The following is a 23,502-nucleotide window of genomic DNA, read 5'->3' as shown; positions in this document are numbered from 1 at the left end:
CCGAGTTGGCTGGCTGGGGCATCCAATGCCACACCTGCAGGTCAAATGAGGTAAGCTTCACTGTCACTCCATCACCATCACCACCAACTGGGTCTGGCCAAGCTGCTGTATTTTAGTGAGGTCTGGGCCCCAGGAGCACTTACTCATTGAAAACCAGATCAGGGGCAAAGTAGAGCATCCTGGAGTTGACATTGGTGAAGGATCGCCAGCCCATGGCAAACACCATGAGCCCCATCCAGGAGTACTGAATGACAGCCATCTGGTCGTCCACGTGTAAGTTGCGGAAGCCTGGAGAAGAAGAGGCAGAGGCAGTGGTCAATCTGGGTACTGACGGGCTGAGCTAAGTCTGAGCCCCTGCTGGGCAGAGATGCTCTGGCATTTGGACATCCCCTAAGGATCCCCAGGGACCATCCAGACTGGCCACTGAGGGGTGGTGGGGAAAAGCACAAACTATATGGTGAGGATAATATTCGTTGTCCTCCCTACATCACTGAGCTGCTCAAATGAGATGATGATGGAGAAAAAAAAGGGCATTGTCAGTTGTAAGAGAAAAATAATCTAACACTTATTGACTGCATATACGAGCAAACTCTTTTTTTCTTTTGATTTCCATTGGATTGCTTTTTTAAAAAAACTTAAAAAATATTTTGGGTATATGATAGTTGTATGTATTTATGGGGCACATTTAACTCTTTTCTAAGCACTTTACTTATATTATCTCATTTAATATTCACAACAATTAGTAAAGTAGGTACTATTATTATCTCCATTCTGTGAACCAGTACAAGTGAGTCAGAGAGAGATTAAGGAACTTGTCCAAGATCATAACAGCTAGTAATTGGTAGACCAAGTTCCAAAGCAAAGCAGTCAGATTCCAAGGTCTGTGCTCTTGATCACTCTACCTTTCCGAAGATGCAGGATAACATCATTTCTCCCACATAAACAGTTTTCACTTCACAAAGCTCTTTTCCAGCTATGAGCTGGTTTGACCCTTCTAACAACCCTGGGAGACGGATATTACATACAGTGTACAGTGTATGGAGAGATGTCTTGACAGCCACTGCCTCCTGTTGACCACTTTCATGTTCCCTTTCTTGCGTCCATCCCACTTTCTGCCTGGCAGTTCCTCTCCATTCTTTTCTACTCAATAGGTAGCCTGGCCCTACTAGTTTCCCACCTTACTGCCATCCCCATCTTACTGCCATCATTATATATGAACAGGCCCTTTATGACCTGCTGCCTAGACTGATCTGTTGCCACTTGCCCTCTCACATGCCTCTATATCTCTGTTATCTCTGCACAGGCAGTTGCTTTTGCCTAGAATGCATTCCTCCTTCTCAGGTCTTTCATCCGGTTAAACACCTACTCATCTTTCAAGTCTTCACTCAAAGGCTACCTCTTCTGTGAAGGCTTTTCCAACTCATCCAAGAAGAAGGCTTAAAGATTCTTATTTTACATTCTCATTGCTCCTTGTGTAGCCTCACACAGTTATAGCACTCATTACACAGCATTGAAATCTATGTACATACATGTCTGTCTCCCCCACAAGACTTAGAGCTTCTTGAAGACAGGGACCATATCTTCATATTCAAGTTTACCTCCCTAGTACTTAGTACAGTCCACGTATTTGAGTGGGCACTTAAGAAACCTAAACAAATGGCCTAAAGATCCTCAATTTGTTTTCCTTTTATAAAATGAGAATTAAATGATCTCCAAATTACCTCCCTTAAGCTCAGAGAGCAGAGGCTCCCAGATGCTACCTCTACAATAACACACAGGTAGTACAGACATGGCCATGTTCTCCTGGAGGTTCTGAAACAGTTGGATGCTTAAAGTTATAAAGGCATCACCTCAGAGCTCATCCCTACCAACACTCTCTCTTCTCACTAACAAATCCAGAATTATCTGAAATTTTGTCATCATACCTCATTAGGAATGCTTCCCCAAATGTAGACCAAACTTCTCACTTTCCTGTTGATGACCTAATTTAACTCTCACAATAATCCCAGAGGTTAGGTGATGTGACACTTATTTTACCAACAAGGAACATGAGGGCCAGAGAAATAAATTGACTTGCCCAAGGTCATATGGTTTATATGTGGCTGAACTAATACTAGAACCTAGGTGTTCTGATTCTGTTCTCCAGTGTTTTTTCTACTCCACTGCTGAAGGTTACAGCTCAGGAACCACCAAGGTCACCAACTTTTGTCAGCCATAGGATCAGGTCTGAAGTCTACATTATCCAGATACATTGTTCTGCTTGGTTGGTCCCTGTCCACTCATATAGCCCCATTTCCCTGTTCTTTTCCTTTAGATCCTAAGCCTTCCAGATATCAGGGATTCTAGAGTACCTCATCTTGGCAGTCTTAGCTCCCAGGCCTGTGCTTCCCACCTTCACCGTAATGACACACTGACAGACTGGCTGGAGCCTCAGATCCCAGAGTAGTTCCTGTCTGGAACCCTTCTGTAGCACAGAATGCCTTGGACTGACCCTTCTCAGTAGGAAATAAGAAGCAGGGTCTAGGCATGTAGCAACCAGGGATCTCTTAGAGAAGAGGCCTGGGAGGTTGAACCCTGAATATCTTGGGTAGGAGGCAGTGGGGAGCAAGAAAAGTCTTTGGCTGGTGAACCTTGGTCTTCTAGTGGAGTGTGTGAATGTGAAGGCCCATGGAAGGATGAGAATTAAATTGTACAGGTATGAAGCAAATTGTACATACTGATGCTTATTTTTTTCTCCCTAAAATGCTGCCGAACTAACAAACAGGAGAGAAAAGGGAAAGCTTAAGTTGGCCATAATATTAATTAACTGTGCTTAATGAGAGCTGCTTAGCACGGAAGCCCAGTAACTGTGCACATATCAGCAATATGGCTGGCTAATCTCCCTAGAGTCTAATCTGATTATAATACCTGACTCTGTTCTCTAATGCCCAATCTCTGAAGTAGCCTGCATGACTATCAAGGGATTACTTGAGGAAAGAGTAGCCGCAGCCCTACAGATTTCCTTAAGTATGCATTCACTCAATGCCCATTTGCCATTGTGTTAGGCTGTTCTGGAGAAACAGAGAGGAGTCATTCTCAGGTTTTGAAACACATTAAACAGGCTAGGGAGCAGAAGCAGTTTATTAGACACTCTGTTTTCTCACTAGAATCCAACTGACATCATATTTTTTTCATGTGCAGCAGAAACTTGTAGTCTCATGTCTGGTCTGGGAGAATAGGCTCAAAGAAAGGCCAGTTTGGAAATCTTTGCTGCTGTAGTGCATCTGCCTGCCAAGGTCTTCAGAGAAGACAATTTCACCTTGTGGTCCATGCATGAGCAGGCAAGGCAAGTGGTAGCTAAAATTGAGTTTCATTAAAGCAGTGGCTTAGCACTCAAGTCTCATAATAATAAACCACCATTTACAGAGCATTTACTATGTTTCAGGCTACCTTACTAGGTGCTCTTTATACATAATCTCTTTGTTGACGACAATTTGAAAGGTAGCGATTATTCTATCATCTTACAAATGAGGACACAGAAGCACAGAGAAGACATGTGATTTACTCAAGGTCACAGAAATAGTCCATAGCTAGGATTCCAAACCAGATAAATTAGATTCTAAATATACTGTGCACACCCAGTCTACTCACCCACTCTAAATTAATAGTTATCATTTATTAATGTGCCAGGTACTCTACTAGGCAATTTCCATACATCATTACTGTCGTAGAAAACTTACAACAAAATTTATCTTATTAGGGGCCTAGCACAGTTCATTTTACAGGTCAAGAACTCAATCTATTGAATTAGTGAATTACTTGAACTTGTAGGTAATTATAGATAATATGAAGAACAGTTCTTATGAATGTGGTAATTGGCTTTCTTTTGAAGCTATTCTTTTAAAAGATTCGGAGTCAGAGATCACTTAGTCTGGCAAGCTAGATGGTGAACTGATATTGGTTTGCAGATTTGTTAATGTAAGGGGAGGGGGCTTTCCATCCTGGTGGCTGGGCCAAGGAAAGCCCCAGTGATCCCAAGTCATACAAATTCTGCTATAGAGTTTTGCACTAGGTTATTGTCAAGATAACCAATTTAGAAACCTGAAGGTCTAGGTCAAGTTCTGGTTCCATGTGTTAAGTGACCAAATGGAGCAAGTTAGTTATCCTCTTTGAGCCTTGGCATGTGAAATGGAAATAATAGTCTCTATGATTCATAGAATTGTTGTGAGGATTAACTGGGATCATATATATGAAAAAGCTCTGTAACTTATAAAATGAGATAAGTGTTTGGAAACTGCTTGGGAAGATTAAACTTTGAATCTTTGTCAAACACATGATATCAAAATATCCAGATGAAAAAGTGATAAGAATTAAAGCAGCTTTCTCCTTTTTCTTTTTTATATTTTTCCTCTCTGTGTGAACCCTCTGCTTTGGCACAGAACATATCCAATCAGAGTCCTTGGGTTTCCTTCCCAGTGATCTTATTGCCTAGTCAACCTCAGCTTCCCAAGCTGAGAAGGTGCAAGAGATGGTTAGGGCTGTGACCAGGCCTAACCTGTGAGTTGGAAATACAAATCTAAGACTTGACAGCCAACATGCAATGTCTTCAAATGCAGCAAGCCCACAGTATGACCCAAGTGGCCTTCAGTGAAGCCTTGGCCCCTCACTGTAAAGCCCAGAGTTACAGAACTGCAGTGGTGCTGCAGCCTACAGGTGGAGTGGAATAAAGGGAGGATTTGGAATCAGGAGAGAACCTGGGCTCAAGTTCTGGTCCTGCTATTTTCTGACTATGTAACTATAGGTCAATCACATTATTCTCACAGCTTCCCTATTTGGTCTGTAAAACAGGAGAAAGAATCTCATTTTATAGGATTCCTATAAGAATCAATTCAGGTAATATATACAAAATTGCTCTGTTCACTATACATTTCTACCTGAATGGCAGTTATTATTGAAAGGCCGGTTAATCTTTGACTCCACAAGAGAAGGTTTAGTTGTTATTATTCCAAAAGAGTCTTTAAATCATAATTGCAAGATTAGGAGAACCTTTAAAGAGCATATACTTCACTGGTTTTCAAACTGTGTTCCTCGGAGCCCTAAGATTTTGCAAGAGTGACCTGGGGGCTTCCCTGGGATAGAGAGAAAGAGGCTGAACTGGTGAGGCCCAAGCCACAGACTCTGGCTTTAAATAAACTAGCTCCACTCATATCTGTGTACAATTCTTTTGAGAAATAAAGCACTTGGCTGTTAAATGAAAGTTTGTGAATCATTGGATAGAGGACCTCTAAGAATTCCTTAAGCTGTAATATTTTAATAACCAGACTTGTTTAAGCAACGGATGACATAAGAAAGAAGTGAGTTCCCCATCACTGGGGAACTTCTGTTATCCAACTTCTGTTAGACCAACAGTTGATAATTCTTTCACTATCACCTAATCTTTCCTCCTATTATGATTCCTTAGGTAGTTTAAAGTGCACAAAGCATTTCTTGAAGCAAAATTTGAAAACCATCAATTTGGTACAAACCATGCCTTATACATTATACAGATAGAGAAACTGAGACCCAGAAGGGGAAGGAATCACACAATAAGTTACTAGCAGAACTAAAAGTAGATCTGAAGTGTTCTGATTCCCAACCTCATGTTCTTTCTACCATATCATATTATGAGAGTTCCCATGATATAGTTCCTAAAGGTGACACTGAAGACAGAATGTCAGTCAGGCTGGAGATTATCTTTGGGGTGAGCCTGTGTGTGCAAATATAGAAGAGCATCCTAAGGCATATATGGGTATGTCTATGTGATTTTGTGATTAAGGGAAATTTTGCTGACCATTTCTGTGAGTTAAATGTGAAAGCATGACTGCTGTGCATCAATGTGGGCCACATAGGACACCTTATAATACTATCTTTCTCTTTGCTTTCTGAGTCTCAATCCCTGTATGTTTAAAGTGAGATTTATAACAATCCCTCTCCCATAGGGTTACGATGAAGACTACCTGAGTTAATGGGCAGAAAAGCACCAGACGTGGTGGCTGGCCCATAGGAGCGTTCACTAAATATGATCCCCCTTATCTCATGCTCCCACTTCCCTTTTCCTTACCAGGCAAGGCCTTGGCCCACTTGACCACATGTACAAGCTGTCTCTCTCCCAGTTCATTGAGGCTAGAGAGCAAGGCTGCGAAGGAGTCGGGCTGGTTGTTGTCATGTCCAGCACACACCACACCTGGCTCAATGGCTTCCAGGACATTCAGAAAGATGGGCTGACATTCATAGCCTTCAATGTGTGACACTGTCAGCTTCTGGGCTGTCTCCTCAGTGGGGCTGGTGGTGCTGGAAGCCTCTCCTTCCTCCTGTAGTTTCAGATTACCAAGTTTCTTCAGCTTCCGGGCTATGGGGCAGGAAGAGAAACTTGAATTTATCATCAGTGTTCAAAAACACACAATGCAACTACCTTGTTAGAAAAACTGCCCGAGCTAAGAAAATCATCATTCTCCCTGGTCACAGACTCTAAACTCCTTAAGGACAAGTGCTCATTCAACACTGGTTGAATGTATAATTCGTCATCCCAAATCCGTGCTAAACCCAAATTTTTCATAGCTTGCAGAGGAAAACTCTGATTCTTGTGCCAGACCAACCTAACATAGTCTTGGATTCAGCTCTGCCTCAATGCAGGCTTCAGTATTCATACCTGGAACCTTTAATTAACTCATTTACTACTATATTAATGATTCATTTTCATTCATTCATTCAGCAGATATCCATTGTTAGACCTTTGCTTCTGGGTGACAGAAAAGACACAGGCCCTGGCCCAGGCTGGTAGCCTTGCCACAGTCAATTCTAGAAAAAGTCAGACTGGAAAATGCTGCAATGGAGGCATCAACAAAATAGGAAACCACTAATCTTTTTACACAGGTGGGTTTAGAAAATGCTTTATATGAAAGATAGTATTTGACCTAGAATTTGAAGATTGATGAGGATTTCACCAGGCAAAGGTGGGCAGAAAGGGCATAAACAAAAGCACTGAGGAGTGTTTGGGGAACAACCAGAGACTAGTATGACTGAAGCATATGTTGCGTATATGGGAAAGTGGTTAATAATGGGGTTGAAAGCAAAGATGGTGCTTGATTTTAAAGGAGCATGTATATCATATTAAGAAATCTGGCTGAGTAAGGTGATTCATACCTGTAATCCCAGCATTTTGGAAGGCTGAGATGGGAGGAGTGCTTGAGGCCAGGACCTCAATATCAGCCTGAGCAACATAGCAAGACACTACACCATCTCCACAAAATTAGTAAAAAACTAAATTAGCCAGGTCTGGTGGTGCACATCTGTAGTCTCTGCTACTCAGGAGGCAGAGGTGGAAGGATTGCTTGAGCCCAGCAGTTCTAGGCTGCAGTGAGCTATGATTGTGCCACTGATGCTCTAGCCTGGGTGACATAGTAAAACACTGTCTCTAAAAAAATAAAAATAAAAAGTAAGTATGGGTTTTATCTTATAAGTGATAGACAAATACTGAATGCTGTAAATCAAAGGAGTGATGTACATGTGTCTATGTCTAGCATGTCTAGCCGATTGCTAGGGAAAGAGACTAGAAATGGAGAATGACTAGACTTGTTTTTTGGGTCCCAGAAAGAACAGTGACTTGGATTTTAATCTCTCTTTCTCTTTCTGTCTCTCTCTGTCTCTAAACACACACACATACATGCACACACACACATACATATATTTTGATAGTTAAAGCGCTGGGAGATGGAAAAGTTGCCAGGCACACATATCACTGGAAATGATCAAATACTAGATGCACAGTGGTTAAGAATTCAAGCATTATATAGGAATGGGGTTTTTTAAAGTGGCCTTGAAGTTCCCTTCCATCCTCAGACTATCGAATTCTATCCTATCATTTTGGTTCAACTATGGTAATTTTATGGTATTCCATTTCTCATTGAATACACATAGTTGCTCATAGTTGAACATACACTATAACATACATATTGATTTTTTTCTTTTTTAGCAAAGGGGAGAGGAGCGGTGAAAGGCTGAAATCCTCAATACTATCAAAGAAGTGAGAGAATCTTTCTGCCTCTACCATCAGTCTGTAAAATGGGAACCATGCTAGGAGACAGCCATTGGAAGGAATGATAGAAATAACATTATTTAAGACAACCACAATAATCCAAAACTCAAACCTTAAGAACCATCTTCCCCAGGTGCTCACACACAATTTAGAGGTCCTTAGGCATCCCGATGTTTACTTTGTACTATTTTTTCCAGTATTTATAAAGACGGAAATATAAATAATTGAAGAGGTCGTAATTCTGAGGTCTAGCATAAGCAGTTGCACTGAGAAAGACCATAAAGCACTTTATCTCTAATCCTTTTAAAATAATAATAATAAATAAGAAAGGTATAAACCAAAGAGAGAAGCTGATTGCTCAATTTAAATGGATAAATACAACAAAACCTACTCCTCATCTGTGTCTGGCCCCTGTGAAAAAAGATACAACCTGGAACTGACATTTTTTTTGGTAGTTTTTATTTATTTTTTGAGGGAGGATCTCCCTCTGTCACCCAAGCTGGAGAGCAGTGGCATGATAAAAGCTCACTGTAGCCTCAACTTCCTGGGCTCAAGCAATTCTCTCTCCTCAGTCTCCCAAGTAGCTGGGACCAGAGGTGTACACTACCACTCCTGGCTAACATGTTTTTTTGTAGAGATGGGATCTCACTGTGTTGCCCAGGCTGGACTCAAACTCCTGGCCTTAAGCAATCCTTCCATCTCGGCCTCCCAAAGTGCTGGGATTACAGGCGTGAGCCACTACACCCAGCCTGGAACTGACTTTTAGTTCTAATTAGAAAAATAAGTCCTTCAATGCAAACTCCAGTTACGGTATCACTCAATAAATCACTGCAAGAATGGATTACATGTTTGGACCAACAACTAAGGTAGGGAAGAGGGAAATGGTGGGGTTGGTGTTGCAAGAGGAGCACAGAAGAACTAAGGGGAAAATAACAAGGAAGCCTGGAAAACCAACCCTGAGTGCAAGATGACCTTGTCCAACAATCATTTCTGCAGGGCTTGGGCACAGCCAGTAATAAGGAGATATGCATAGCCACTGCCAACACTCACATCCCACCAAAGGCACAGGCTGCAAGGTATGATCTGGGCCAAGACCATCTTCTTGAGTTAGAGGCCTGGACCCCACAATATCTTGTAATTTGGTGAACTTGTTGCAAACATGAGTTCTTGGACACAGCTCCACAGACTGGTGGCTTACAGGTTCTGCTCCCCTGCTGTAGTTCCTGCAGAAAGACCCCATCTTCCCCATCACCGGGCCTTTCTAGCTTTGAGCTCACAAGTTGCCAGACCATTTAGTTCCCTTAAGGGTAACTACTATTTTTTCAGGGCCTTCTGCATGCCTCGCTTCATCACGTTACATCACTTAATTCCACATGATCTTAGGAGGTTAAAGATATTTCTTATCCCTATTTTACAAATGAATAAACTGAGGTAACACAGCTATCGAAAAAGTGAGAACCCAATCATCTGAACCCCATCTTCTGATTACAAAGCCCATATTATCTCTACTTCCTCCCCAAGGAATCTGAAGCCCTGAACGCTACTTCTAATCCAAAAGCGGAGTTAAGGAGTGGGGCTGGGGTTATATCCTCCCTGCCTCCCTTCTTCATCCTTGACGCCAAACTTCATAACTAGTATCAAATTCAGAGGGGAAGAGACAGGAAGCTATGAGAATACTCCAGTCATCTGCCCAAATTGAAATAGATTGGGGACACTATAGTGGCTTAAAGATTTTCAGCATGACAAAACGGGAAGGGTCGTTAGAAATTATCTTATCCAATGGTGACAGATTCAAAGACCTTCAGGGTCTACATAGGCAATACAGTAGGGTGTGTATGCATGCGTGTGTGTGTATGTGTGTGTGTGTGTGTGTGTGTGTGTATGTGTGAATGGTTAGTACACTGGTGAACTGGAATGAATGCCTTACTGCCGTCCCATGCTTGTGCATGGGTACATGCCTGTAAGCGTGCATACACACACCTAGAAGGCATTAATAGATTTTTAAAAAAATTCCTGAAACTTATGTATCCCAAATTGAATTCAGTCCATAGCCACGATTTTGGGACTTTTGACGTTAGTTAGTTTAACCTTTCAAGTTAAAGATGGGGAGACTGAAGCCAGAGAGGGCAAGGTCACCTAGTGGCAGAGCTGAGATTAGAGCCAGGGCTCTAATTCCCAATCCAGAATTCCCTATGTTACATTGGCTCTCTTTCTGACTAACCTATTCCTGCTGTATCTCAGCATGTGTCTCTCTGAGATCTTTCTAGACTTGTACTGTCCAGTATAGTGGCCAACTAGCCACATGTGGGCTATGTAAGTTTAGTTTAATTATTAAGCTATAAAATAGAAAGCAAAACTTTTAAAAAATTAAATTAATTACAACATTAAAAAATTAAAAATAGAATCCCTCAGTCTCACTAGCCACATTTTCAGTGTTCAAAAGCTACATGTAGTTAGCGGCTGTATTATACTGGACAACATAAGATATAGAAGATTTTCATCATCTCAGAAAGTTCTATTGAATAATACTGTGAATGTACACTGTTCTCTGGGGTAGCTTTCCCATTTACAATACCCCACTAAAGCTATTGATAAATAAGAAATAAATCCAAATTAATTATACACAAATGATTCCATGGGCTTTTTCAAAAGGTGGAGGGACACACAGAGCAATTGGTGACAGTGAGATCAGCGAGATATAATCTGTCACCTCGACTTTCCCACCAATGACTCAGATCTCCCTGGGATGATGACTCGTGAATCTGAACAAACTCATTACAAGTAAGATCAATATGTGCAGAGACTGTGGGGAGAATCCATCAAGATGAAATAATTCCCCTTTCTCCGTATAGTGCCAATGAGAACTTGGCTGGTATTCTCACATTCTCCTCCCCAGGCCTATATGGCATCTGCTTAAGGAAGAGAAGCTGCATTCCCACTTGCCTCCAGGACCCAGGTAGTGTGCTTGTCCCTGTGACCACAGTGGCCCTAGCTGCACCAGGTGTTCTGGCTTCTCTGCCTAAAGAGAGTGACTATATTGAACGTAATTGAAATCAGACTCCATTCATTCTGCCGGGGGATCCTCTGTTCTCTCTGCAGCAGAGGCAAGGATGTTGCTAGACGACTTGGAATCCTGGACAATAAGGCTTGCTAGTCTCAGCTGTTACTCAGTATCCAAGGACTTGTTTTCTTCCATGAGGGCCACCCCTATGCCCCTCCTGCCCTCTGCACCTGAGCCCCAGAGTCAAATCTAATTCTTCCATATAAGATACAGATCAGCTTGCCACTGTGTCAAGGCAGAGACTCACTGGCTTACTTAAATGGAGTGATAAAGCAAGGAGAAAGGGGGCAGTATAAGTGGATAGTTTTAGTAGTATGTGAGTTGCTCACTATCTCTGCCCTATTAGTCTTGAGTCAGAGCAGTGACAAGAAAGGGTCATTGGCAAGGGGCTTTCCTGTCCATACCTCCTCTTTAGGAGATTGTAACACCTGGTCTGATATCATGCCTGGATCCTATGGGGAACGAACTTTTCAGCCTTGGGGCATTAGACCCCTGTGGCAGCTATCTCTATAGCACCAGAGAAAAAAAAAATTCAAATCAGGTTCCATGGCTCATTCCTAGGGAGGAGCAGATGTGACCAATCTGTAACTTCTTTAGTCTCCTTAACCTTTAGGTACTGTTCCAGTCTCACTCCTTGCCACTCCAAGACATAGGCCTTCTCAACCATGATCAAGGGAAAGGTGAAAGTGATGTGAAGTTTCCAAAGTCTTAGAAAGTTTGAATCGCTCTATCTAAGGTCAAGGATATTTCTGTTCTCCCTATCTCACTATGAAATTTGACACATGAAAGCAATCAACGTCTGTGGTAGGCTGACTTCTAAGATGGCCCCCAAGATTCTGAGGCCTGAGCATACACATCCTTCCTTCCAGTCATTCAGTCAAGCACTAACCTAGGTGCTGTTGAAAAAACTAGGCAGATGTAATTAAGGTGCTAATTCAGTTGAATTTGAAGTGTGGTTATTCTTGATGTACCTGACCTCGTCAGGTGAGCCCTCACAGGACTGCGATTCTCCTGGAAAGACATCCGTAGAGTGAGAAACATTCAACACAAGGAAGAGTCTCTGTTGCTGGCTTTGAAGGTGTTGGGGTCCACATGAAAAGGAAAGAGGGCAGCCTCCAGGAGCTAAGAATGGCCCTTGGCTGGTAGCCAGAAAGGAAGTGGGAACCTTAGTCCTACAACCACAAATAACTGAATCCTGCAATAATTACATGAGTTTGGAAGAGAACCCTGAGCTTCAGATTAGAATGCATCCTGGTAAACACCTTCATCCTTCAGAGACCCTGAACTGAGAATCTAGCCATGCTGTGCCAGACTTCTGACTTACAAAACTGAGCTGATAAATGTTTGAAGCTGCTAAATTTGTGGCAATGTGTTATGCAGTAATAGAAAACGAATACATCTTCCTTGTAAGGAACTGTGGTATAGGGCAAAAGAATAGGCTCTGGAGTCCGACAATCTTGCATTCAAATCCCAGCTCCGTTAATTAGTACCTTAATGACTTTGAGGTCTTTGTTGAGCTTCTCTAAGATTTAGTTTCCTCATTTATAAAACGAATGTGCTGCCACCTGTCTCTTAGGACACTTATGAGAACTAAATGAGAGGATGCCTGGCACATGGTGAACCCTCCAAACTGGTTTCCACTCTCCATCTATTCCTAAAGATTAATGAGTGAGTGGCTTGCAGGGGCCCTAACTCAGGCATGGAGAATGGCAGAAAGCAGGATTGACAGGGGTCCAGACACAGCAGGGAAAGCAAGAGTGAAACAGTATGAAACAAAAAATAATAACCGAGATTCTTCCACACTTGAATGCCTGTGAAACTAAATTCAGATCTTAAATCTAATTCTAAATGTTAAGTAAACATAAAGGTGTGTTTGGTGTAGGGCTACAAATTCTTTGTGAAGCTAGACTAGGCTATACTTTTGTGAATGCATGTGAGTATGTGTGTATGTGCAGTGCTTATATATTCCAATGCTTAAATCTAAAAGTCATAAACTCAAATACCTTCACAAGTCAGGCAGACACATAAATGAGAAAAAAAAAAAAAGCTTGGCAAACATAAATAGGGAGGGCTGGGGACAGTGACAGTGATTGATGCCCTGCCTAGGGGCAGTCTATGTCAATTTTCTAAACAAACACTGTGCTGGACAAACAGAATTCTGCAGGTGATTTCTGGCTCCGGGAAAGCCAGTTTGTGGCCTCTAGCTTAAATCATGCCAGCCATCTTTCCATCTACGAGGATTAGAGTCAAGGGATCTTACTGTATAACTTTAGGATTAGAAGGTCAGAAGAATACTGGATGAGTCGGGGAACTCAATGTGGGACTTCAGGGACGTCTTTCCTTCTTTGGCTTTTAGTTTCCTTACATATGTATAAAGAGTACTAGTTAAGAGCAAATATTCTGGAGTCAGGCTGCCTCATTTGTAACTCCGGCTCTATCGCTGACTAGCTTTGTGACTTTGGGCAAGACTTAGCCTCTCGGTATCTCAGTTAACTAATTTGTAAAATGGGGATAATATCATTACTTAAATCATATGTTTGTTATGAGGGATAAAGACACTGTGGTGTTGCCTGAGAGTAGAAGGCAGATTCTGTACCACCAGGACTCCAAGATTAAAGCATGGTGAAAAAGTGCACTGAACTCCAGGAGGCAGAATGCAATAATGACACTGAAGTTCTAAAATGCTTTTCACATAAAAGGCTTATTATTCTTGATGGTGGTATTCAGAGTCTTATGGGATGTGTAACCTTGAACAGATCTCTTGATTTCTCCTACACCTCAGCTTTCTCATCTATATAATGGTGATGATATGACTTGACTACTGCATAGGACTATTTTTAGGAGGAAATGGGATGAACCCAGTGAAGGTACTCTGCGCCCGGTGATAGTGCATGCTAATGGGCAGGTTCTGACTTTTTCTAAGAATGGATCTCTAGCTAGAAGTCACTCTGAAAAACTGCTTACGGTGGTAAACTGTGAAAAGTATAACTTTCCATCTTGGGCGACTGGTCTCAAGTCAAAGGTTGAGAGTCAAGCTGGCAGGTTTCAGAATCCTAAGATAATAACAGGATCTACCTCACAAGGTTGTTGTGATTTTTCAGATGAGTATGTGTTTAAGATGCTTAGAACAGAGTAAATTATGTAAGCCAGCCAATGATGTTTTTTACTATTGCTAGTTACTGAGCCCCACATTCTCCACTGCATGCCCTTTACCCCAAGCAGGTGAACTTTCTGAAAAAGTGAACTGATGAAACATACAGAGTTTTCACAAGGACTGAAATGTAACAGAAGAGAAAATTGGAGTTAGAAGACTCCCCAGACATCAGTCTAGTACAATGGTAGAGCCCCAAGAGTCCTATAAGTTTTTTCGAGGGTTCCTGAGAGGTGGCAAAGTGGGCCTGAGCATGTGGCTCCAAGCACCCCACCTCCTTTCAAACAAGAACAGCAGCATTTTATTCTGTACCTATATTTGGGACTCTGAGTCAAATTTTGTTTGAAGAAAAGGATTCATTTCCAAAAAAGGGTTCAAAGGCCTTGGATCTTGTCTATCCCTTCCTTTCTCCTATAAACCAATTCTTAAAGACTGTTCAGATTAAAGGGCAAAGGTTAACTCATACCCAAGTTCACACAGTTAGATAATGGTAGAGCAGGAGCTAAAACTAAGGTATCCTGACTTCCAGGGTGGTGCTACTCTTTATATTTCATCAGGTTGAATAGCATCTTACTGGAGAGAAGGATCAGTGGTGGGAAATGGAGATGGTTGAGGAAGAACTAGGACAGGGATGAGAAGCAGGGAGCAAAGCCAATCCTTGGCAGGTATGGAGTGAGGGATTAGTAGGGAGTACAACCAAATGGGATTAATAAGTGCATGCCAAATTCCCCCAGGCAAGAAGCCTCCTTGATTCTCTCCCCCAAGTCTCCATTCCCCTCCCAGCCCCAATTCTGGGTCAGAGAAATGGCCAGGCGAAAGAATATCAAATTTTATCTTTCAAGGTTTATGTTGGACTATTTAGTCTAATGGTTTTTAGTTCATGGAGGAGTAAACGTAATTAATGATAGAATGATATGCAATGCTGCACATCCTTGCCAAAGCACAGGATCCGGCAGAAACTGTCTCCAAGTCTCCTCTCTCTGACTACTGAGCCAGAAGAAAGGGGCTCACTGTCCAGATACCATCCTGAGTGAGGGACAAAAGATTTTACCAAAAACCTGCTCATATGAAATTGCGGAGCCTGGAAATGCTTTCGAATACCAGGCTTTTCCACTGAAAAAAGTAACTACATGAATTTAGAGCATACATGCTTTTACAATTACATTTAAACTGACATTAAAAACAAATGTGAAACAGTCCAAGCTGAACAGGTCAGCATGACCTGGAAAGCAAACAAGAGAGAAAAAAAGGGGAAAAAAAAAAAGGAAAACAGAAAAAAAGAAAAAAGGTCCAATGTTAACAGCATTAATTCTCTCAGTCTGTTGTAAATAAGAAAATACGATTGGTGTATTAATGGCTTTATTAAGGGAAAATTTCACTAGCAGAAATATGCAACATTCAAACAAATAGAAAGCAGTTAAAAATAAACCTCATTAGCCTTTCAATCCACATTAGGGAATTTCTTGTTGGTCTGGAGATTAAAATTCTGCCCTGAGAAAGGAGAAACTCCCCTCCTGAAGTCCTTCCTTGGCTTTTCTCCAGAATGTTGCTGAGTCAGGGGAAAGAGAAAAAAGTGTGTGTGTGTGTGTGTGTGTGTGTGGGAGAGAGAGAGAGAGAGAGAGAGAGAGAGAGAGAGAGAGTTTAGACAAACTGGAGAAGAAGGTGGGAAAGACAGGCCCCAGGCAAGTCAGGGAGAGTGCTTCTGACTCTCGTATGTGCCTGTCTCTGGCTTCACAGACTCCACTTCTCCACGAGAAAGAAACTGGTTTCAATATGGAAGCTATGGAGCAGAGAGAGAACAAGATATTCCAAAATCTAAGTGATTCTTCTTTGACATCAATATAATGTTTGAGTCTGGCTTGGGAGAAGAATGAGAGGGCCTCACAACTGACGAAGAGAAGCATGTGATGTGAAAGAGCAATCAGGGAGTGTGGCTACAGTAAGGCTAGATGTAAGAGGGAAAGTCTGACTCTAGTATCCCAGTGTGTTTGAAGAGAGGGGTTGGCTGGCTTCTTCTCTGGGAGAAGCAGAAATCTGGTCCTTGTTTACTGAACTTCTGTGGATCAGCTACTACCTTCAGCTCAGTGATGGGGCCTGAGGCTAAGATCTAGGTCCTTGGCAGGGATCTGGAAGGCTAGAACCTAAGGGGGAAATACGAATTGCCTAATAAACAAAAAAAGATGGCCACAGGAACCTCAGACAGACACAGTTGTTTCTTGTCCAAGGTGACACCTTGAGTCCCATCAGCAAAGTTTCTTCCCAGCAACATACCACGAAAAGCAAGCGACTGAGCCAGAGCTTCACTGCATCTGCCTGAGTCAGTGCCTGGCCACCATCATATATGATCAAGAACAATCAAAAAGCACTTTGCCAATGCCAAGCCGCATTACAGGAAACAATAATCATGATACTCATAACTACATGAATGGTAACCACTATTACTTCTATAGCCCGTCCTCACAACATCCCTGTGAGGTAGGAAAACACTATTGGTCCCGTTGGAAGGAGTCAGCAACCAAGAGAGTAGCCCCCAACCCCAACGTCAAAGTCTGTGTTGAGGAGCAAAAACCTAAGCTCCTAAGCCTCAGACTCCAGGTTTCTCCGGACTATCCACTAGAGCAGAGCCCTCATTTTGAACGAGGCAAGTCAGCCTTTCTTCAGGTTCTGGTCATTTTGAGATGCTTGTAATTGCCAACCCGGAATTTTTCTAATATGAAAGAGAGACATTGTTGAATGTAGCAGTCTAAATATGGGCTTGTATCTAGCAGGCTCCACAATCAGATGCCTAAGCCAAGTCCTCTAACATAGGAAGCAGCATGTAAAGTTGGGGAGGCGGGTGGTTGCCATTTTTTACTGGCGTTTTCTCTTTTCCTATCTACTTGTAAGACAGAGGTGAGATGGGGAAATGGAAAATTGTTAATTGGAGTTCTTTCTTCTTTTCTGCTTTATTGACAAATATACTATATATATACATATATATGTGTGTGTGCATCTCTCTGAACACAGTGTACAAGAATTGTGTGTGTGTGTGGGGTGAGGTCGGGTGGGGAGTGGGAAGATGTAGGAGAAGAGAAGGGAGGTAGAATTTAAGTTACAGTCACTCAGAGACCAAGAAAGACTACTTGTTGGAGTCTGCTGAATTTCTTGCAGCAGCCAAACAATTGCATAATACTACAAGAATTATTACTCAGACTGGAGATGAGAATGCTTTGAAATTAATGTCTGTGTGCCTAACAGCTCACTAATCAAAGCTTCCATGCCTCATTTTCCACCCTGAGGAGAGTCATCAGTCTCTTTCGGTTTCATTGTGGCCAGCATGACACTTCACTGCACAAGCTTGGGCTGGCGACTTTTCATGTTGTTTAAGATGCAGATTTTCTTCTTAGATCCAAATGCCAGTGCAAGTTTTCTGCAGGTGCTCGGTGCTTACATGTTTTTAATTGTTGACTGCTAGAGGGCTGAAATGTCCCTCAACAATTAATTTTTACTTCAGCCACAGGGGCATTGGTTCCATGGGGTATTAAGCAAGGGAAAATATGATATTTCTATGTCTTGGTTGAGATCTTAAAAGTATCAGAAGGATGAACTGGACTGAGAAGAATGGAACCTGATTCCAAAAAAGGTGACGCAGGATAGCGATGCTATTTTCTGTTTACTTCCTAGATATCTGTGTCATGGAAATATTAATAACAGATGAACTGAAAGCTCTACCGGTTTCTGGGTGGCTGTGTCTTTTTCCCTTAGTTCTACTTCTTAACAACGTGATCCCAAAAGATGTGCAAATGTCTCTAAAAAGCAGCTTGCTCAGGTTAGTTGTCTATGTATGTGTTCAATATAAAAAGAAAATATTTTACATTTTTGTGATCTTAAGGAACACATCCCACAATCTGTAACAAGTGACACTCTTTTTAAATAATAATTAATAAAATGTTTTTAAACAAACAGTCAGGTTACCAGTGAAAATGAAACTTTTTTCTTGAATTACTATATTTGTAAAATACTTGCCTTTGTATATATGGCCTATTGTGTGCTGTGTACTTAGTTTTCTGCCTACTACCTTTGGAAAATATTGCCTATGACATCATCTTGCTCTCTCAAGAGCTACTGAGGGATTTTGGAGCACTCATAGCAAAAGTAAACAATAATAAAATCTTTCTATTGCTATTACACTTTAAAAACTCAAGGATTTAAGTAGAAATTTTACAAGGAGGTACTCATTCAAGTATCAGATATGCAGTATCATTAATTTTTATGATTAGAAAAAATTACTTCTCTCTAACCATATTTCTCTAAGAGCAAATGCTAAGAGACAGAGTACAACATATATGTACTATCCCAGATAATTTGGTTTGGAGGAATTAAGAGATGGAGTCTCTTGTTTTTCCATATGCAAATTCCCTTAAGAACTACAGTTAGAGAGACATAAAGCTTTTCCCCTCCAAAGTGTCACCAAATATGCATGTAACCAACTTAGGGATGACAATTTAGGTCATCGAGTGGAAATTTCAAGGGTTGTTTCAAGGGTAATTTAGAGACCAAAGAACAAAGAAACAAGAACCAGAAGCCACACTGTCCAGCAGAGAGAGAGAACAGACCCCAGTGGTTACTGGGAGCACAAACAAAGACCATTTTTCATCCACAAAAGAAGGACTGAAGGGTATGGTGACATTTACTGTGTGCCTACTGTGTACCAGTTTCTCTACGTATTTACAAAAATGCCGTAAACAAGATTTTATTATTCCTACAGTGTGGTTGGAGAAACTGAGGCTCAGAGAGTTCTAGTCATTTGCCCAAGGTCATCAAGATAGTAAGTGACAGAACCAAGACTAGAAACAAGGCCTCTCTGTATCTGAGTCTACCATACGATTTCCACTATACCACAGGACCTCTTAAAACAAAAACCAACCGAACAAAAAAATTCCCAGAGTTTCAAAGTGCTGAGTCACACGTTGTACATATTGATGCCAAAATTTATACAGTAATTCTGCTCCTTGGTGCATGCCTCAGTTATGCAGATCAGTCAAAGCACTCAGGTATCAGAGAACTGTGTGTAGGAAGCAGCATTTCTCAGAAATGAGACTTACCACTTGCATTACCAGCCTGAGGGTCTTTAGAATCTAGTCTAGAGAGCCAAAGGAGAATGGAAGAAATCCCAGTAACTGAGTTCCATTGTTAATTATTTATGACACTCTGCTGCCTGCTGAACAGGAGGTAGAGGGGATTCAATCATTGGATGGTTTCTACAAATCTGTGATTTCTAGGCCTCCTACTTTAGTAATGAGGTTATGTGGTAGCACTGTGATGGGATTCTGAGTAAATGTCAAAATGTTGGTCAGACAGTGTATAAAAGGACTATTAAATTCTACAGCAAAATGTCTAGATATTCAAAATATTAAATGATCATTCTGCATGATTCTGGAAGTCACTATATTTCTTAGAAATAACTTCTTTAGCACAATCCTTAGGTCAGGAATATGTACCTGCAGACATTAGATAACTTGGGCAATAGCCATGCTTTGGCCTAGGACACTTTTGCAGCCTATCCTTTGTGCATGACAACAATATTACAGACCCAACATGATTAACTTCAGTGGCTTTAGTAGCTAATAGCATAATCTTATGCACCATGTGGTAAGGATGGTCTGCTTTTGATCATTAATGCATTATGGATTGATTCTTAATGACACACACATCTGCAAAATGATGACCTGAGCTAGAGGTATTCTCTGCCTATAGGATAGAGTTTTTATCTATACCCAAGTTTTCGAAAGTGTATTCTAGAGAACAGTGGTTTTGTAGGATAACAGGTGTTATGTGAATAAATGAGGTTCTGTGGTTGAATCAACTTTGGGAATCCTGAGTTACAAAGCTCCTCAGGTTACTTTATTGCAGTATTCACCAGGACCTGCGATATGCTAATAAGGACTGTAAATCTTCCTGAGCAGGACCATAATATGCAAGTTTCCCTCACTTATTTGACAATAGAAATCGTATTTTTCATGGAACATGTCATGGAACTAGTTTTCTCAGAACACATACTGGTAAACACTGGCCTAGACCAAGGAAACTGGCTTTTGGTATGAGGGTAGGCCTCTTATACAGCCAATTGCCTTGGTCTAAACCAGTATTTCTTCATATACGTGGTCAGTACTTGCAGGTAACAACCCAAATGGAGGTAACTAGCTCCAGGAATAAATTCTAGGTGTTTAGCAAAACTTGATGCTAAAAATTTCTCTCTAGCTGGCCTTTCTAAAATTGTCTCACTTTCTAAAATTTAAGCCCTCATCAACAAAACATTTGTGCTGCTGCCAGTTTTCTTTAAAGAAACATGAAAATAAACAAATTAAAGGCCCGGCGCGGTGGCTCAAGCCTGTAATCCCAGCACTTTGGGAGGCCGAGACGGGCGGATCACGAGGTCGGGAGATTGAGACCATCCTGGCTAACACAGTGAAACCCCGTCTCTACAAAAAAAAAAATTAGCCGGGCGAGGTGGCAGGCGCCTGTAGTCCCAGCTACTCGGGAGGCTGAGGCAGGAGAATGGCGTAAACCCGGGAGGCAGAGCTTGCAGTGAGCTGAGATCCGGCCACTGCACTCCAGCCTGGGCGACAGAGAGAGACTCCGTCTCAAAAAAAAAAAAAAAAAAAAAAAAAAAAAAAAAAGAAAATAAACAAAATAATATGTCATCATACCTGTCCCATGGTCATAGATTTTCAACTCTTTGAAGTCTAAACTACCTAGTATAGTAACGAAGTTTGCTTTCAATGTGCTTTCAGCTTGCCTTTACCATTTCCCCAGCTCTGGCCGTGTTAAACCAATTGCTGTTCCTCAAACCCTCAATGCATTTTGTTCATGTCTCTCTGCCTTTATTCAAACTGTACCCTTTGCTTTGGATGTCCTTTTCCTTCCATCTCACTCAACTTCTTCTAAGTGATTTCTTATTTTTCCTTTATGGCTAAGGTATATTCCTCATCACTACCTTTCTCCTCTTGCTTAAATTTTTCAGGAAAGGAATGATATCTTATTCAGTTCTGCTTCCCCAAAATGCCTAGCAGAGTGTCTGGCACATAGTTGGTACTCAGGATGAAAAGATGAAAGCATGAGCTTCTTGGCTGGCTGGAAGGATGGATGGACATGGATGAATAAATGCTGTGAAGAGCCGTGCCATGAATAGTAATTCAGCAGCGAAATCACTCTGTTGCATTCAGGACATGGGATCCTGAGGTAGCGATGCTGGGATGCTCTTGAACATGGGGAATGATGAGACAGCTGGCATCAGGGCTGTCTTCAACAATGGAAACCTCAAGGATGTTCATAGTGTCCATAATGACATCAGACCATGGCCATAGGCTCCTTGAGCCATCCTCTCAACTAGGTAATTCATAGAGGTTGTCAAAACCTGTAGATATGTTAAGTTTTTTTTTTTCTCAGATGCAGAGTTCAGTCTCCTAGTGGGAAAGATACTTCTCAAATATGCTAGACGAATCTGTGAAGGAAATGCTGCACACCTCAGGTTCTCACATGGTCTAGGACTCCGTGTTCCTTCTCTTCTTCCGGGGTTTGGCTGCTACCTGAAATTTCTGAAAGGCCTACTACTCTCCATGGTCCAGGACAGGAAGGAATCAATAGGGGCCAACACCATTTACTAAATGATGAGAACTCAAGAGTTGCAAAACACAGAAATAAATCATGTTTGAGGAGGAATAGGAGGGAAAGTGGGAAGGAGAAAAGGGTCAGGGGAGAAGATGGCAGGAAGGGCACTTCTTTCTTTCTCATTCCATTTTGGAAACAAGGAGTGTATCCTTGGGAAGTGTCCAGAAAAATGAGAGATGGCTTTACATTAATCCTAACTATGGACTGTGAGAAAGCCACAGCTAATTCACTGGAGGGAAGGTCCTCATTTGGACTTTTTTTGTAAGGGTTTTCTGAAATGAAAAGTAGTCAAGGGATTTAAATTCTTCAAGCAATTAGCAATATGTGGTTTTCAAATGCAGCCAGGAATGAATCATCTACAAATAAAGGCTTATCTTTGTTGTGGATGAGCAGCTGAGAGCCTGAAGGTAGTCTTTAAGGAAGCCATTCTGAGACTCCAACCACCCTCAAGATTCTTTCAGAAACAACAGCAACTAGTAGAAAAAAAAAAAAAAAAAGCAAGGAACAGGTAGGTAGGCCTGGAAGCAGGAAATAAAAAGCTATATCTATTCAGTATCTCTGAGCGGAAGAGATTCCATCACCAAACAGTGAATGAAACACTATAGAGAAAGCCAGATTAGGGATCTTGAGGCCTCAAGACCAAGCAGCCATCAGCTGAAAAGTGCCAGCTTCTTTAAGATACAGAGACAGCCCTTCTGCCCTCCACTCTCTCAATAATCTGTCTAGTCTACTTTTAGACAGATATCTTAAGTAGGTATGAATGGAGGTAGATACAATTACGATGTATCAAAGCACTCAAGTCTCACTATCTATACTTCTGGGAGCAGGGAACAGACAATCTAAGAAAGGGCTGAAAAACAATCCTTTCTGCGTGGCTTTTTACACAGAATCACAAAATGTTAGCACCAGAAAGGTCCTTGGTGAAGCCCACAATTCCAATTCTATGATGGGAAAACCAAGCATCAGAGAAGAGAAGGGACTTGCCCAAGGCCACATTTCTAGTTGTCATTTTGGGATATATTATATAATTTTGATTTGAGTGATGAGAATCAGAAGATAAAATTATATGAATTCTTCTTCAAGGTAATCAATATGTCTATGCTAAATCCAAATCTCATGAAAATGGAAGTCTACTCCTTAAGGAATAGACAAGGGCCACTTTGTATTGACACTTTCTTTTCTGTTGTTTGAGTAAAGGTGTGCTGTGCATTGAATGTGTAAGTTAACAATAAACGTGGTGGGAGTTGTGTCAGTAGGGCAGGGAATGTGGAGATAAGTTCATTCACCAAAGTGGAAAGATTTGCTCTTCAAGCAGTGATTTAAGAAGGTACACAATTGGGTTTTTACTGGCATGGTACTTGAACATAGCATATGATTCCCTTAATTACTAAAATTAGCTTCTGAACAGGATCCTGGTGGAACTTTTTGGTTTGAGGTAATCAAGAGTGTTTTCTGGCGATGCTCTGCCTGTTGGATCTGTTACATATTATATGGCATACCAAGTTACTTAGGGTAAAAGCCATCGGGAAGTGCTGTGTTACAGCCGTTCCAGCTAAATTACTAGTGACCTCAATGACATATTAAGCC

At 41.5% G+C, this 23,502-nt stretch overlaps 1 protein-coding gene across 3 annotated transcripts in view; it reads right to left on the bottom strand.

The window, feature by feature from the left end:
• Positions 1-23,502, bottom strand: part of AR (androgen receptor) — a 168,299-nt gene that overhangs the window by 9,691 nt on the left and 135,106 nt on the right. The window contains exons 4-5 of one of the 3 annotated variants that reach the window (XM_005593810.5): positions 6,080-6,367; positions 144-288 (exon numbers count right to left, since the gene is read on the bottom strand). In XM_005593810.5, coding sequence (XP_005593867.1) covers positions 144-288; positions 6,080-6,367 — 433 coding nt within the window. Of the gene's footprint in view, positions 1-143; positions 289-6,079; positions 6,368-15,609; positions 16,973-22,233; positions 22,389-23,502 lie in introns of those variants that run through there. The other 2 variants (XM_065538539.2, XM_074029140.1) reach the window with 2 other exon arrangements.

Source organism: Macaca fascicularis, chromosome X (assembly GCF_037993035.2).
Source record: "Macaca fascicularis isolate 582-1 chromosome X, T2T-MFA8v1.1".
Lineage (NCBI taxonomy): Eukaryota > Metazoa > Chordata > Mammalia > Primates > Cercopithecidae > Macaca > Macaca fascicularis.
The sequence above is the reverse complement of the archived record's forward strand: the minus strand, read 5'-3'. Positions and strand labels throughout refer to the sequence as shown.